Below are 18471 nucleotides of genomic sequence, written 5' to 3'. Positions count from 1 at the left end.
GCAAAGATAGATGCGACTCAATGCAACGCATACCAGTGGAGCAATGCATTCACTAAGAATGACAGAGTGAGGACTGCCCCCATTGGTCGCATTGAAATTCCAGACTTTCTGCAGATATAACTTTTCCTCAGGAAAGTTTTGTTGTTGTCCCAAAAGGACTTACCTGGAGAGTTGGCCAGAGAGGCGTGGAATACAGAGAAGTTGATGAGAGCATAGGAGGCCAGGAAGAAGTTGGAGATGATGGGAGCAATAACGTTCAACTGGGCTAAAATAAAGACAAAATCATGGCAGTTTAGTTGTTCATAGGGAACTGTCCATAGACTTTCAATAGTAAACATTAGGACTAAATTATACTACTAAATTACATATTACTGATGTACTACTGAATGATATACTGACATAATACTGAATTACATGTTCATGACATACTACAGAATCTCATATTGTGAATAATAGTGTCATTGCTAGATGTCTAAACCTGGACAGCGTAATTACCAATGAGGATGAAGGCCAGAGCGATGCAGAAGGTGAGGATGTAGCCACGAAGGGGCTCGTTGTTCTTGCCATATCCCTTGGCGAACATCTCAAGGCCGGGGTAGATGTTGTCTTTGCATAGAGCCTGGAGGAGAAGGAAAAACCATTGGAATTGGACACCGCTTTACTAATCAGCAGATGGGACACTAGATGATGACCTGAGGAACATTGGGATACAAGATCACAACCTTGCCTTTGATTTGTGTCTATGGGACAGTAACTGTAACAGGACATGTGCATAAACTCTGCAGGCTATAGTAGTGTAACAGGACATGTGCATAAACTCTGCAGGCTATAGTAGTGTAACAGGACATGTGCATAAACTCTGCAGGCTATTCCATAAAGTGAGGATCATATGGTAAAAGCATAACGTGACTAGCAGGGACAGATTAAGGAAGCAGGATCTGAGGACAGAGTCTACCTGGAACACTTTGGGGGCGCTGACCAGAGAGGCCAGGGCAGAGGACAGAGTGGCGGAGAAGATTCCGGCTGTGATGATGGGGCTGAACCCGGACACGATGCTCATGACCTAAGGAAAAGGCATGATACCGGTTAAACAGCTGAGCCCATAAGGCCAGACCTATCCAACCCGGGACGAAGAGGATGTATGTACGTTTCTTCAAGTTCCCCTCACCACTCAACGGTGATGAAAAATGCCACAAAATGGCTGCCGTTCTAGGTGGCAAACATCACCCAATCAGACATGCACTATATATACACAAAGCATGTGGACACCCCTCCAAATTAGAGGATTCTGCTATTTCAGCCACACCCGTTGCTGACAGATGTAGAAATCTGAGCACACAGCCATGCAATCTCCAGAGGACAAACATTGGCAGTAGAATGACCTAACTGAAGAGCTCAGTGACTTTCAACGTGGCACAATCACAGGATGCCACCTTTCCAACAAGTCAGTTGGTAAATTTCTGCCCTGCTAGAGCTTCCCCAGTGAACTGTAAGTGCTGTTATTGTTAAGTCCAAATGAGTTTCCATGGCCGAGGAGCCGCACACAAGCCTAAGATCACCATGCGCAATGCCAAGCGTCTGCTGGAGTGGTGTAAAGCGTGCCGCAATTGGATTCTGGAGCAGTGAAAACACGTTCTCTGGAGTGATGAATCACACTTCACCATCTGGTAGTCCGACAGACAAATCTGTGTTTGGCGGATGCCAGGAGATCGCTACCTGCCCCAACGTATAGTGCCAACGGTAAAGTTTGGTGGAGGAGGAATAATGGTCTGGGGCTGTATTTCATGGTTCGGGCTAGGCCCCTTAGTTCGAGTGATGGGAAACACTACAGCAGACAATGGTATTCTAGAAATTCTATGCTTCCAAATGTAGCAAAAGTTTGGGGAAGGCCCTTTCCTGTTGCAGCATGACAATGCCCCTGTGCACAAAGTGAGGTTCATACAGAAATGGTTTGTTGAGCCCGGTTTGGCCTCAACCCCACTGAACACCTTTGGGATGAATTGGAACGTCGAATGGGAGCGAGCCAGTCATCATCACCCAACATCAGTGCCGACCTCACTAATGCTCGTGGCTGAATGGAAGCAAGTCCCTGCAGCAACGTTCCAACATCTAGTGGAAAGCCTTCCCAGAAGAGTGGAGGCTGTTATAGCAGCAATGTTCCAACGTCTAGTGGAAAGTCTTCCCAGAAGAGTGGAGGCTGTTATAGGAGCAAAGGGGGGAACCAACTCCATATTAATCCCCATGATTTTGGTATGAGATGTTCGACGAGCAGGTGTCCACATACTTTTGTAGTGTAGTCACGAAATGTACCTGGAAGTCGTTCTGGAGTCCATATCTGCAGTTGTACTGGCCGTCATCACCCTTGCAGTAGGAGAAGTCATAGCCAAATTTGCAGGCGGCGTCAGTGCAGTTGGCCATGAACTGTGCGCTGAGTGTGTCATTGCCGTTTCCTGTGGCGTCTCTCACAATGCAAGAGCCTTTAATGAGAAACAAGACAAACTGTCACAAACTCTCTATCTGTAATATGTATAATTTATTCGGTCTTGTTCGGGACAAATGAGAAGAAATTCCACATACCAGTAGAAATGGCAACCCCCAGGTAGACAATGCCAGTGATCAGAATGGCTAAGAGTGTTCCTCTTGGAATGGCCAGTTGTGGGTCCTGTGAATATAAAGACATGCCTAGTCCCCCAAACTGATTTCATATCAAGTCCCACTTTTAATCAAGACTACATGAGTTCCATTGATTGTATCCTTTTTATATGAATTGTGATCTGCTTGTTTTGTTCTAATCAATGACCTGGGGTCCTTACAGAAAGATCTCCTGAGATGTTGGCGCCGGCCAGAATGCCAGTGGCTGCAGGGAAGAAGATGGCAAAGACGGAGAAAAACGACTCTGTGCCTCGGAAGTCCGGACCCATGTTCTCCATCATAATCGCACCTTAGAGCAGGAGAGCGGGGGGGAAAGAGAGAGAAAGGAGAGGTGAGCAGATCAAGAGAGAATGCAAGAGAGAGCAAGAGTTACAAAGCATGCAGTGCGTATCTTAGGACAGTCAGACTCGATCAGTTGATCTGCGAGTTGGAATCAGGTCGCAAAGTGAATTACAAATAATCCAATTGGTTTGGTCTTGTGATTTCATAAAAAAAAACTCTAGTACAACTTTGAGTAGCCAGTACGTCATACTGCATACAGTAGTCATGTAGGTCATGAGTTCAGAGAAGAATACATTAATTCAGAATTATAGCTCCACAACGAAACCACCGGTACTGTGTCAATCTAATTTCACTTGACACGTTTTAGACTGTCTTTACTTTTGCTTGAGAGTCATGTCAGTTTGTGTTGTGTAAAGGGAGAACCAAACAGGGTCATACTGTCGTAGCCAAAGAAGCCCTGCGACTCCTTGGACTTGAGTGGGATGAAGGAGCCAATGAAGTAGTTGAAGATGGCCGTAATCAGAACGACCAGCAGGAATATCTGAGCCTGTGGACAGAATGAACATGTTAATTACAGTCGGAAGTTTACATACACTTAGGTTGGAGTCATTAAAACTCGTTTTTCAACCACTCCACACATTTCTTGTTAACAAACTATAGTTTTGGCAAGTCGGTTAGGACATCTACTTTGTGCATGACAAGTAATTTTTCCAAAAATTGTTTACAGACAGATTATTTCACTTAAAATTCACTGTATCACAATTCCAATGGGTCAAAAGTTTACATACAAGTAAGTGCATCATGTTTTGAAAGCGCTGCGTTCCAATGCATCCCTATTGAGCAGTGAATGGGCTATCAACCAGATTACTCTTTCTCCGTATTCCCAAAGGTGTCTACAGCATTGTGACGTAGTTTTACGCATTTACGTTGAAGAATACCCGTAAGCGGCTACATTGCGCAAGTGGTCACCTGATGCTCCAGAGAGATTCTCGCGTAAAATACAGAGGTAGCCATTACTCCAATCGGTCCTACTGAAAAACTAATTGTCCCGATGGATATATTATCGAATAGATATTTGAAAAACACCTTGAGGATTGATTATAAACAACATTTGCCATGTTTCTGTCGATATTATGGAGCTAATTTGGAATATTTTTCATTTCCGGGCGATTTCTCAGCCAAACGTGAAGAACAAACGGAGCTATTTCGCCTACAAAAATAATATTTTTGGAAAAAAGGAACATTTGCTATCTAACTGGGAGTCTCGTGAGTGAAAACATCCGAAGCTCATCAAAGGTAAACTATTTAATTTGATTGCTTTTCTGATTTCAGTGACCAAGTTACCTGCTGCTAGCTGGACAAAATGCTATGCTAGGCTATCGATAAACTTACACAAATGCTTGTCTAGCTTTGGCTGTAAAGCATTTTGAACATCTGAGATGACTGGGTGATTAACAAAAGGCTAAGCTGTGTCTCAATATATATCATTTGTGATTTTCATGAATAGGAATATTTTCTAGGAATATTTATGTCCGTTGCGTTATGCTAATTAGTGTCAGATGATGACAAAGGTCCCGTTCACGGGATGTGGTGTCACTAGAGGTTAAACAGTGTCATGACGTTGGCCTCTTTGGGTATAGCAAGCCCATCCCCCTCTCCCTGCCTCCCCCTTGCCTCCTTCAACTAGGCTGCTGTGGTCAGAGGTCATAAATTCCTGAGAAGACCTCATGGACACACAGTTATAGAGAGTAGTTTTTCATGGAGACAAAGGAAATCCTTCCACCTCACAGAACTTGAGGTACTAACACATTTCATGTTCTGGAGAAAGTGTAAAAGATCGGTTAAGAATCCAGCTACGAACTGGTCCGTTTGTCACAACTTGGGAAGCTCATGGGAGACGGTGTGGCCACATTACCATAACACTGTTTATATAATAGCCCCAGATATAAGGTTTACATCTAATTGTTGTATAAGATGAGTATGATACTGTTTACACAATTTTACAATGTGATTTTGGACTGTTTAATGAAGGAAAACTCAAAAAGGAAATTGGATTTTAACTAAATCAGACGACCGCCCCTGAGCCCAGTTCGGGTCAGACATCCTGGGACAGCCCTTTTCTGCCATTCCGAATAAAACCCAACTTTGAGAAATTATCACCAGACCAAGCTTACCTCAATTACGAGATGGCTAAAGGTGTAGACCATTGCTGAATCTTTTTAACCATACCACATGGTTAAACTCTTAGACTATCGATACCGACAGAATAAGAACAAGTCTTTGATATTGATTACTAGTCTGCAGCTAGGAATTCGGCATCATTGAATGCGAAGAACGACAACCACCGAAACATCCATCCTATAACGAATGTCACTCTGAACAAACCCCTCTAACCACCCCTGAGAAAGAGAGGGAGAGAGACGGACAATTCTACAAAATAAATGAACTTTTCACCAGCGATCAAGACGACACACTGAGCGTAAATATATATATTGATTGTAATTGTTCCCGACTGAGTGAGCGTTCATGTGTAAGGATTAGCATTTCAATTGTTAAAGTTATCACTTTGTAGTGACTTCTTAGTCGACCCCCACTCCCCCTCTTGTCTAACAAACCGCCATGCCGGTTCAGCCCACTAGGGCACATTTTCATGTAACCACATTTACCATGTTTGTTTGTTTATGCATTTCTGTGAATTACTTAGTTAATTTATTTATTACTATTTAAGACAATTGATGTATGGATGACTCAGTGAAGAATGGGATCGTGCAGATAACCAACAATTTACGACGTTTGGAATGAGACTAACGTGAGGTAAAATAAATACATCATTAATCAGAAGACTATTGATCAGATATGAAAATATCTGAAAGGTTATATTGGGAAATTATAACTTTGTTATCTGAAAACTTTCCTTGGTGCCCCGACTTCCTAGTTAATTACAGTTACATGATTATTCAGTTTAATCGCGTAATACTAATTACAGGGAATCTTTGATAAAAACGAAGTCTTCAATTTAATGATAGTAAAGACAACATTTATGGTGCCCCATGTGAGGAATCTAATATAGGAATTAGACTTTGCTGTGGAATTCTATATATCAATTGTGCAAACAGAAGTGTACGAACAGACTGCTTTGTATACATTCAAATTGGTTGTGTGTGTGTTCCCATTTGAAGAGGCTATAGTGAGCCTCCGGTAGTGGTTTTTAGCGTCAGAGCAATGAGTGATAAATTCCAGATTTAGTCCGTTAGGCCAAACGGTACTATTTCCGTCGGTCAATATTAACTTCTAGAGCCATACAGGTTAGAACATTTCACTTCCTGTGTTCTGTTTAAATTCCCCCGCCTTGCGCGACGGAAGTCCCGCTCTTTGTACTTCCGTTTCATTTCAGCATTCAGTATCACTGGTGGTGAAGAATCGCAAGTACATCTCTTTAAAAAAAAAGTGTTGGAAATCCAAACGTGGATCACGTTAAAATAATCCAGCAATTTCAATTGCTTGGGTATTATCGTCTCATTCAATTTATTTATTTAAATTGTCGGACATACCTTTCTAGGTTCTTCCAATTAAATGAGACACCTTAAACTTTGCAATAGTAACCTAGATGAACAAACTTCCCAGGTGAATGTAAAGTTTAATTCCCAGATAGCCTATACAGGTTTGATTATTCATTAAATTTGATCAATCAGTAACATCTGCTTCTGCAAAGAACAATCAATCAGTTCCGCCTCCAGCGGGAATCCCATATGGCTTTGGCCTGAGGGGAAGGTGTACCATAGTGGTAAATGTACCTAACATTATCCTTATGATAATCCAGCAATCTCAATTGCTTGGGTATTATTGGGTCTCATTCAATTTATTTATTTAAGTTGTCGAACATAGCTTTCTAGGTTCTTCCAGTTAAATGAGACACTTTAAGATTTGCAATAGTAACCTAGATGAACCAACTCCCCAGGTAAATTTAAAGTTTAATTCCCAGATAGCCTATCCAGGTATGATTAATCATTATCATTGATTAATTCAATTTGCTTTTGCAACTTCCACAGTACTGTCCAGTACTGATGGTTCATTAATGTCTATAAATATATTAAAATTGTCTTTGCAGCTCCCAATATATTCCAAAACCAAACTTTGGAAAATTAGGAAAAACATATATATTTTTTCATAATGTTCTAATAATGAGCAAGCTATCAGAGGGGGTAGTCCACACTCGCCCGCTAATTAGTGAACCTCCACCCGCAAATGGATTGATCTCTGACCTCAGCAGCGATACCAACCCTAATTATGCCATTAGTGGAAAAGCAGGCAACAACGCTTTCCAAAATCAACCATCGGGCGCAGGCCTCGTAAAGGTTCTCTCCAGTCTAGCCCTGATGTCTTGCCATCCGAGATTGGCATCTGTCCAATACCGCAGTGCACAGCTGAAGCACGAGCAGGTAACGAGAGACATAAAGGGACAGGGGGAGAGAACCGGGAAACCAATGACAAATGCAGAAACGGGAAAAATTCTGCTAGCTATGGAACTGCGCTTGAAAACTGAACAATTAAATGTAATTGCAAAAACGTATGACAATGAACAAGCACTTCAACAAATTGTCTTCTACAGGAACAAAATCATACGCTACAGGAACAACTTGATTTAGCCAAAATTAAATACGATGATGTCCACGCCAAACTACATAAATCTGAAGAGTTATCTACAAACAGGAGCGCTCAACTTGATAACATGCATGCAGTTCGTTACTCAAAGTAACACGGTTCTACTCAAAACACTACAGACCAAAGACGATCAGTTAATGAACAAAATGACAAAGTTGGATGACAAATCAGCAGAACTCATTGAAGTCGCTGACCAAATTAATGATGAGGGAACTCAGGTGATGAAGATGGAAATATTGATATTGGACTCTGCAATGCAGCAGAATACCACCCTTAGGTACCATCTGGAGGAAGTCCAGACTACCAATCCAGGCAACCGGAGCCCTGTACTCACAGGAGTAAAGACGATAGGTTTCAGACCTTGCCTCGCTCATGTGTCCCTCGGTCTTCTCCTCTTGGCCATTCGGCACTGAGTAATATTGCGCCTCTTGGCCAACAACAAGGCTTGGCTTCTCCTCTTGGCCTTTCAGCCCCAATCTCTCCACAGGATGAAGCCAACCCTCTCCGCCCGCTTGGCGCGGAATACCTTGACAAACTCATCAAGAATTTCCCCACCTTTGACCCCGTTCCAGGTCAGCCAAACGATACTGAGATGTTTCTAGCTGACATAGAGGACACGTTGGATGGCTACCCGAACGCCAAGGGTTCTGACAGGGTTTACCTGTTGAAGCAAACGTCGAATAGACACATGACAAGGTTCATTCGTCTACAACAGCAACACGTGCTAAACAACTACGCTAAACTTGCCACAGCTTTGAGATTAGAACTCAGTGGTTCTGCGACTCACAAACACGATAGTTCACTGGCTAACACCGTCAAACAAGCTAGTAACGAACACCCACACCCCGTTCAGCTTACTTTGGCCTACTCACTGAAACAGGCATGGAAGACCTGTTACCTTTTAAACAAATGTTCCTGTCGAACATGTATCCGACCTTCATTACCTACTTGGGCCCTGCCCCCCACGTTGGCTTGCCTATCTTACAACTCAAAGAGCTTGCAAGCACAGCTTTTGAGGCATCAAAAGTTCACAACGCTAAGAGCCCTGACCATTCGGTTTTGAAGTTTGACCAGGAGCACTCACTCCAGTTAGAGGGTGCATTATCAGGTATTGGAGCGTTGAGATGACGCACAACAGCTTCTACCACGAAACCATGATTCCAATAACCTCCGTGGTCAAAATAACTGTAAAGTACGTCGCCATCAACATGACTACCGCTACAATCGACCTGTTCGCTACGTTTCTGCACCCAACCCAAAAAGGATAACAAAGGGGTGAAGGACGATCAAAACGTAGACAAATTTTCTCCAGAAGTTCCACTACGGGAAGAACTAAAATGAGAACAATCTGAGAAAAGGGTAAAAGATAAGTCACAAGGACTAGAAGGGGAATTACCGGACACCAGGTCTGCAGGAATTAACACACATAGCAAGGACACTAACCTCTTAAAGCTAGGGGGCAGAATTTTAAATTTTGGATAAATAGCGTGCCCAATTTCAACTTCCTGCTACTCATGCCAGGAATATAAGATATGCATATTATTCATAGATCTGGATAGAAAACACTCTGAAGTTTCTAAAACTGTTTGAATCATGTCTGTGAGTATAACATAACTTATGTAGCAGGCAAAACCTCGAGGACTAACTGTTCAGATATTAAAAAATGTTCCCATCTCTGTTCACTATATTGTCTTTGCCATTGGATTTGGAGTCTTTGGAATATGGTGAGGTTATTCCTCTGTGCATTGAAGAAGTAGGCCAACTCGGAACCGGGGACACTTTTATGAGTTGCGCAAGACGTGAAAAGCAGAGCTGGTTTCTTTTCGTTCATGTATTGAATACAGATTGCCCCGTCTACAATTTGATTGATTATTAACGTTTAAAAATACCTAACGTTGCATTACAAAAGTAGTTTGAAATATTTTGGCAAAGTATTTTGTAGTGACGTTGTGTTTTTGTAAGCTGTTTTTTTCTGGATCAAACGAGCTTTACAAATGGACATTTTCGATGTATATGGACGGAATTAACCGAACAAAAGAACCAATTGTGATGTTTATGGGACATATTGGAGTGCCAACAAAAGAAGCTCGTCAAAGGTAATGCATATTTTATATTTTATTTCAGCGTTTTGTGTAGCGCCTGCTACGCTAGCTCCTTTGTTTACTGCTGGTGCAGATGGGCGCAGGCTATCAGATAATAGCTTTTATGCTTTCGCCGAAAAGCATTTTTAAAATCTGACATGTTGGCTGTATTCACAACGAGGGTAGCTTTAATTGAGTATCTTACATGTGTGATTTAATGAAAGTTTGAATTTTATGGCATTTTATTTGAATCTGGCGCTCTGCATTTCCCCTGGCAATTGGCCAGTTGAGACGCTAGCGTCTCCCATATCCATAGGAAGTTGTAATTTCTCCCGCTCTCATTCAAGACCCTATCCAGGGCCCGCTTGATCAAGAAACAAGCCCCCGGGCTTTGTCTATAGACACTGATACAAAGGTTGCGAAGAGAAAGGTCAAACGCTTCGTTAAAGCCAAGCCCACTCAAAATCGGAAAAGTCCATCTGCTTCCACGTTGAACCGAAATGGCACATCACGTCGTTGCGAACGACCACTCCACTTTGTGGGGAATATGTCCACTAACCACAAATCTAAACGGCCATACCTGGAAACAGTCCTGGAGGACTGCTTAACTTGTCATGCGCTAATTGATTCGGGTGCGACAATATCACTCATCTCTCAAATATTGTTTGATGATCTTAAAAGGGCTTTGAAGCCAACTAAACATTGGTTAAAAGTGGAACGATGCGACACTACATTTCGAGGGGTCACTCAGACTACCTCGTCTCTCACATTGAGAGTCACGCTGAAACTACACTTCAAGAACGTATTGCTCGTTCACCCTGTGTATGTTACCAGCCTCTAAACTGTACCCCTGCTACTTGGAGCAGACTTGATGGATCGGTTACTCCCATTGATGGATTGGAAAACCAACCAGGTATGGTCACAGGCCACCGTGCCTTCTCCACTGACCACACTGTCTTCCCCTAACACTAGCTGCTACGCAGTCATTCACGAGGGGTATCTGTCGAAAGCACCCCTTGGGAAAAATACGTTTAGAAACCTCTTGGGGCAGAATCCGATCCAAGGAGATATTACGATATCTCGACACATTCCATCAGCCAACTTGATTGTCCATTCTTTTCACAATTTCGAGTCAGCTGTCTCTGTGAATACGCAACTTCCCTCCTCCTTGCAGTCGTGCAATACGGTAGTTGAGATGAACTCCTCTTGCCCTTCGGGCACTTTCGCAAGCACTGCAGCCGTCTCAGCAAGAAAAACATTGATGCGCAGAGTATACTCTGATTCCGATGATACACCTTCCGCTTTTTTGGGGACTGTCGTCCCTTACAATGTCACTAATGGCGTCAGTCCAGCAACTGATCCGATGACTCCCACTGGTGAAACACTTTGCGATATCACAGACAGATATCCTCGTCTCAGTTCGCAGGTACTGAAGGGGTTGCCACACATGGACGTGGTGGTTACTGACATGCCTCGACAGCCACTGAGCGTTTTGAAGCACAAACACCAGGAGATTTGGTTGAAAGGTTACAGCCATTCTCATAACAACGCGGCCGCTGACAACTCGTACATAGGGTTCAACCTTTTCGTTTGCGCCTCGGACACCAACACCACCCGCTGGTGGGGGGGTCGGGAGACACAAAGGGAGGGGAACAGTAGCCCAGACCCATGATGAGCCTCATCGAGGCCGGTGGGGGGGGGTCGAGACTACGGACAACACCGCACGAGGCCGCCAGAGCATAAATCAAATCTAGTTGTAAACTCCCCTATGAGAACAGTGAGGAGCAGACAGGCCCCTAGACGGGGATTATCTTAGAACACATCTAAGATAGTACTGAGGTGTACCACACTGGTCGTAAAGGAAGTCCAGTGGACTTGTCCACCTCCAAAACAAATGGCAACAATAATAAATAGAATCCTCCATTCAGGAGGAAAATGATTAGAATCATTAACCACAATCCAATTAGGATTTATGCTAAGATCACTTAAGGGTCCAAGCAAAATACCAGCCTTAGTAAATAAAGTTGAACATTTACTTCTTGGCGACTCTACAGCACTCACCAGTTTTCTTCCCAGAAGTCCATAGGTCATCCCTGTAGACTGCCCAAAACTAGTGCCTTACAGCTATAGACAAATCATATAGTTATCAACTTAGGATAGTGCCTAAGCAACACACCAAGTAGGAAAACCCTAGATATGGCATTAGAGACAATGCCATGATAGTCATTTTGCCAGAACATTGGACGTATATAGAATACAGTCCAATTAGATGATTTTTGTGTGAGAACTATATTTTGTATATCTTTTGTTTATGCTTCCATTCCTTTTCGGTTCAGTTCCTTTGACACTTAGGAAGTGATAGAGCCATAAACAAAGTCCCCATAAACCATAACTTAGTACCACAACGTCGCTCATTGGAGAATGAATGTACGGCGATCATCAACCAGGACATCCCCTGGCCCTCCCTTGGGGTACTTTGCAGCTTCCAGGGAACCTACCAAGGTTCATCACTAGAAGGGACCGCAACGGCGATCACCAACCGGACATCAACTGCCATCCTTGTGGTGGACTGCTCCGCTTTCAGAGAAGCCTACCAAGTTCAACCACCAAAGGGGACTGCAACGATGATCTACAAACAGGACATCATGTGTTCATGATATTATATTGATTTGTAACTTGCATGACATTGGCCTCTTTGGGTATAGCAAGCCCCCCCCTCATGGACACACAGTTATAGAGAATAGTTTTTCATGGAGACAAAGGAAATCCTTCCACCTCACAGAACTTGAGGTAATAACAAATTACATGTTCCGGAGAAAGTGTAAAAGATTGGTGAAGAATTATAACTTTGTTATCTGAATACTTTCCTTGGTGCCCCGACTTCCTAGTTAATTACAGTTACATGATTATTCATTTTAATCGTGTAATACTAATTACAGGAAAAACTAAGTCTTCAATTTAACTAAACTAAGTCTTCAGCTTGGAAAATTCCAGAAAATGAGTCAATTGGAGGTATACCTGTGGAAGTATTTCAAGGCCTACCTTCAAACTCAGTGACTCTTTGCTTGACATCATGGGAAAACCAAAAGAAATCCGCCAAGACCTCAGAAAAAAAATTGTAGACCTATACAAGTCTGGTTCATCCTTGGGAGCAATTTTAAAAACACCTGGAGGTACCATGTTCATCTGTACAAACAATAGTACGCAAATATAAACACCATGGGACCACGCAGCCGTCATACCGCTCAGGAAGGAGACGCGTTCTGTCTCCTAGAGATGAACGTACTTTGGTTCCGAAAAGTGAAAATCAATCCCAGAACAACAGCAAAGGACCTTGTGAAGATGCTGGAGGAAACAGGTACAAAAGTATCTATATCCACAGTAAAACGAGTCTAATATCGACATAAGGCCGCTCAGCAAGGAAAAAGCCACTGCTCCAAAACTGCCATTAAAAAGCCAGACTACGGTTTGCAACTGCATATGGGGACAAAGTTCATACTTTTTGGAGAAATGTCCTCTGGTCTGATGACACAAAAATAGAACTGTTTGGCCATAATGACCATCGTTATGTTTGGAGGAAAAAGGGGGATGCTTGCAAGCCGAAGAACACCATCCCAACCGTGAAGCACAGGGGTGGCAGCATCATGTTGTGGGGGTACTTTGCTGCAGGAGGTACTGGTGCACTTCACAAAATAGATGGCATCATGAGGGAAGAAAATTATGTGGATATATTGAAGCAACATCTCAAGACATCAGTTTGGTTGCAAATGTGTCTTCCAAATGGACAATGACCACAAGCATACTCCCAAAGTTGTGGCAAAATGGCTTAAGGACAACAAAGTCAAGGTTTTGGAGTGGCCATCACAAAGCCCTGACCTCAATCCTATAAAACATTTGTGGGCAGAACTAAAAAAGCGTGTGCGAGCAAGGAGGCCTACAAACCTGACTCAGTTACACCAGTTCTGTATGGAGGAATGGGCCAAAATTCACTCAACTGATTGTGGGAAGCTTGTGGAAGGCTACCCAAAACACAAGTTAAACAATTTAAAGGCAATGCCAACAAATACTAATTGTGTGTATGTAAACTTCTGACCCACTGGGAATGTGATGAAAGAAAAGCTGAAATAAATAATTATCTCTACTATTATTCTGACATTTCACATTCTTAAAATAAAGTGATGATTCTAACCGACCTAAGACAGGGAATTTTTACTAGGATTAAATGTCAGCAATTGTGAAAAACTAAGTTTAAATGTATTTGGCTAAGGTGTATGTAAACGTCAGACTTCAACTGTACACTTTCACCACACCTCCCAACTAGCATTAACCACAAAACAGAGCAATGTATTACATCTAGCCTACTGCACAGTGTACATCAATGTCTGCATTCAGTCAGTCTGGAAGGAATTCTGCTTATTTGAGGTCAATTTCAGCTTGACGTCAGAGATGAGTTTTAGTTCAATATCACCTTAAGTTCTAGATAGAAACCATGACTGAGGGCTCTATTCAATCAAACCTAGTTGTATGTTATAATCTTACCTTAGCTTCCCATTCCATTCCTGCCATGGAGATACCCAGGAGAAGGATGATGGTGATGGTGCCGATGATTCGGATGTCATTGATCTCATCTGTCATAATGCAATCCACGCTCTGAGAAATCACAGGAGAATACTAACGTCACTGTCAGACCAAGAGGTAGGAGAAACACTCAAATTCATAGCTGGCTGTCGGTGTTACTGTGATACTGGCCAGTTGAAAAAGCATTGCAAATATTTTGCTTTCCTTTTATTTTCAACTTCTTTACAACTGAGTTTGAAACTTAACCTGTTAGAGCTCTAGGGGAGCTATTTCATTTTTGGATAAAAAACGTTCCCGTTTTAAGCGCGATATTTTGTCACGAAAAGATGCTCGACTATGCAAATCTGCAAAGATTTTGTCTGTAAGTGCCCCAGAACTCATTCTACAGGCGAAACCAAGATGATGCATCAACCAGGAATTAGCAGAATTTCTGAAGCTCTGTTTTCCATTGTCTCCTTATATGGCTGTGATTGCGCAAGGAATGAGCCTACACTTTCTGTCGTTTGCCCAAGGTCTTAGCAGCATTGTGACGTATTTGTAGGCATATCATTGGAAGATTGACCATAAGAGACTACATTTTCCAAGTGTCCGCCTGGTGTCCTGCGTCGAATTCGGTGCGCAATTGCCAGCTGCTTCTACTTTACCATTTGATTCAGGGGAGAAAGCATGTGTCCAAGAACGATGTATCAATGAAGAGATATGTGAAAAACACCTTGATGATTGATTCTAAACAACGTTTGCCATGTTTTCAGTCGATATTATGGAGTTAATTTGGAAAAAAGTTCGCGTTTTGAGGACTGAATTTTCGGATTTTTTTTGGTAGCCAAATGTGATGTATAAAACGGAGCTATTTCTAATACACAAGGAATCTTTTTGGAAAAACTGAGCATCTGCTATCTAACTGAGAGTATCCTCATTGAAAACATCAGAAGTTCTTCAAAGGTAAATGATTTTATTTGAAGGCTTTTATGTTTTTGTTAATGTTGCGTGCTGGATGCTAACGCTAATGCTAACGCTAAATGCTAACGCTAAATGCTAACGCTAGCTAGCTACTTTTACACAAATGATTGTTTTCCTATGGTTGAGAAGCATATTTTGAAAATCTGAGATGACAGTGTTGTTTACAAAAGGCTAAGCTTGAGAGATGGCATATTTATTTCATTTCATTTGCGATTTTCATAAATAGTTAACGTTGTGTTATGCTAATGAGCTTGCTGATAGATTTACACAATCCTGGATACAGGGGTTTTTTCATAGCTAAACGTGACGCAGAAAACGGAGCGATTTGTCCTAAACAAATAATCTTTCAGGAAAAACTGAACATTTGCTATCTGAGAGTCTCCTCATTGAAAACATCTGAAGTTCTTCAAAGGTAAATGATTTTATTTGAATGCTTTTCTGTTTTTTTGTGTAAATGTTGCCAGCTGAATGCTAATGCTAAATGCTACGTTAGCCATCAATACTGTTACACAAATGCTTGTTTTGCAATGGTTGAGAAGCATATTTTGAAAATCTGAGATGACAGTGTTGTTAACAAAAGGCTAAGCTTGAGAGCTAGCATATTTATTTCATTTCATTTGCGATTTTCATGAATAGTTAACGTTGCGTTATGGTAATGAGCTTGAGTCTGTATTCACGATCCCGGATCCGGGATGGGGAGATCAGAAAGGTTAACTCGCAAAATGGAATGTAAAATGCAACATAAATTTTTTTACCAACCCCATCTAAAAAGGCGGAAAAACATCTGACCAAATGTTATTACAAAAAAATAAAAACACTACTGAAATGCAAAACAAATTCAGGGGCATGAAATTCTGATGAACAGAGAAAACAATTCATTATCCTCTGACCAATTTCATTCAGCTTACACTTGACGCCAATGGCACACTGCAATCAGCAAAGTGCTAGATGATGCCGTGAGGAAGGATTGGGTGACTTACTCCGAGGAGCTCCACAACCGTCTCGGCGAAGCCCACCACGTACATAGCGACAGCCACAGCGTTGGCAAAGGCAAAGATCAGACCAATGGAGCCGCCAAACTCTGGCCCCAAACTTCTGGATATCAAATAATATGCCCCTCCTGCAAAGAGACAGATGGACGAAGCATTTACATTTAATTTAATTAGTCCCAGAAAGGCGAAACACATATTGTTTAATCAAATAACTGTATTATGTAGGCTAGCCTACTGAATTTGCATAAATCAGGAAAACTAACTGCAGGACAGCCTAATACACACATCTCAACGACACCCTTATCTGCTCAAACGAGTGGATAGGATGGAGGAAGCTCCAAGATGGGAGCCAAATTAATTGACATATTTAGCTGCACAATGAGTTTGTAGTGTGACAGGCTGAGTAGAGATCCTCGTTGATCTCTCTTTATACAACCTCTCTGCTGATAGCTTTGGAGAGCACCTCAAGTGCTCATACAGACACGAGTGGGGGACAAGACAAAGGAAGGACCCAAAACGACTGATCTCTGAGGGCATGAGTGGGTGGACAAATTAATGTGGGGTCATGCTTGAGCACATGGGGGATATTTTGCTGGCTCTATTCATTCCACCTACATTCAAATCTAGTTTTATTGGTCACATACACATATTTTAGCAGATGTTATTGCGGGTGTAGCGAAATGCTTGTGTTCCTAGTTCCAAAAGTGCAGTAATGTCTAACAATATACAACATAACACACAAATCTAAAGTAAAAGAATAGAGTCAATAAATATATAAATATTAGGACGAGCAATGTCGGAGTGGGATTGACTAAAATACAGTAGAATATAATATGTATGAAACAGACCATAGCCTTTTTGCATTCCACCGAAGGGTAATGGATTAGCCTACTTCAAAAGAAAATCAATTCAGGACGAGCGGATGTTGAAATTAGATAGTGTGCGTGTTTTGGTTACTCTGCTGCTCGAGACAAAACAATAGCCACTACATGGAGCCTCTCTTGCCGCCTGTAGCCCGAAAACAATCTGGCTGCGGTAGACTGGAAACCTTATGAAAATTAATCGAATAGGCGGTCTCCAGGAGGAGTACACTACAGAAAACACAAATATCCTTTACTACAATATGATTTCATCACCAGCGCACTTTAAAATGAATCTAATCCTTTGTTTTCCTCTGCCCTCGCCCATGTGGAGAGTGTCCTAATATCCATTTCAGACCTCCCTGCCAGCACTGGTCTCTTTCAGTGACTTGAGGGAGAACTGCTGCAAATTTAGAAACACAATACTGAATTTCCCCTCATGCTGCGACAACTGGGACCAATGTGTGGACAGTGTTTCCCCCCTCCTTCATTCGACTCCAAATAAATCAGGGAACATCTCATTGAAACCCTCAACTGATAATACATATTCCGTTCCGTGGATGATGGTACTGATAGCCAAGTCCAGCTGGTGAAAATCACACCTGTAATTCCATATCCAAACACAGGAGACTAACCAAATGTCACACGAGCCGGCCACTGCTCTGCGGGACGCAGGTTTGAATGGATTCCAGAGAAAAGTTAAAAGGTTAGCCTATCAGTAGTGTGGGAGACCTCAGCCCCATTCATCCAAACATGCCAAGAAAAGGCCAGAACAAAACCACACCAAATAAAAATCAGCATGAAGCGACCTTGTGCAACTCATGAGAAATATATTAAGGTGGAATTATGAATGCAAAACTGAGCCTTGAGTGGACTGTTGGGAGAGCCATCTCTTGAATTAGTATACTTTTTTTACAGTATTAATCTATTGATATGGGAGGCTCATTTCTATGTACCAATATCCAAGTCGAGTGTTCGGGAATGCCAAGATCAGACAGCGCTGGTAAAAACTGTAAAGGGAAATTCCACGGTAACTGGTTGATGCCGAGACTCAGATTTTTCACTTTAAAATGTGTCAAACAAGACTTAATTTCCACTGAACATTTTACAAAAACACTGATGATCGTCCTTGTCCTCAGTCACCTTATCTAAAGCCTTATTATAAATAACAAGACATTGCAAACGGTTAATGATTTATGAGAAGCATATTTATTAATACTCTATATGTACACAAAAGTATGTGGACACATCTTCAAAATTAGTGGATTTGGCTATTTCAGCCACACCAGTTGTTGATGGGTGTATAAACTCGAGCACACAGCCATGCAATCTCTATGGACAAACATTGGCAGTAGAATTTCCTTACTGAAGAGCTCAGTGACTTTCAACGTGGCACCGTCATAG

At 42.0% G+C, this 18471-nt stretch overlaps 1 protein-coding gene across 2 annotated transcripts in view; it reads right to left on the bottom strand.

Moving 5' to 3' along the window:
• LOC110509541 (solute carrier family 12 member 2) overlaps positions 1–18471 on the bottom strand; it is a 139578-nt gene that overhangs the window by 49067 nt on the left and 72040 nt on the right. For both annotated transcript variants that reach the window (XM_021590462.3, XM_021590463.3), the window contains exons 5-13: positions 16196–16335; positions 14217–14327; positions 3373–3481; positions 2814–2941; positions 2578–2662; positions 2311–2477; positions 956–1063; positions 496–619; positions 164–265 (exon numbers count right to left, since the gene is read on the bottom strand). In XM_021590462.3, coding sequence (XP_021446137.2) covers positions 164–265; positions 496–619; positions 956–1063; positions 2311–2477; positions 2578–2662; positions 2814–2941; positions 3373–3481; positions 14217–14327; positions 16196–16335 — 1074 coding nt within the window. The remainder of the gene's footprint in view (positions 1–163; positions 266–495; positions 620–955; positions 1064–2310; positions 2478–2577; positions 2663–2813; positions 2942–3372; positions 3482–14216; positions 14328–16195; positions 16336–18471) is intronic.

The sequence above is a fragment of the Oncorhynchus mykiss genome, chromosome 29, assembly GCF_057628025.1.
Source record: "Oncorhynchus mykiss isolate SJ-2025 chromosome 29, ASM5762802v1, whole genome shotgun sequence".
In the NCBI taxonomy this organism is placed as follows: Eukaryota; Metazoa; Chordata; class Actinopteri; order Salmoniformes; family Salmonidae; genus Oncorhynchus; species Oncorhynchus mykiss.
The sequence above is the reverse complement of the archived record's forward strand: the minus strand, read 5'-3'. Positions and strand labels throughout refer to the sequence as shown.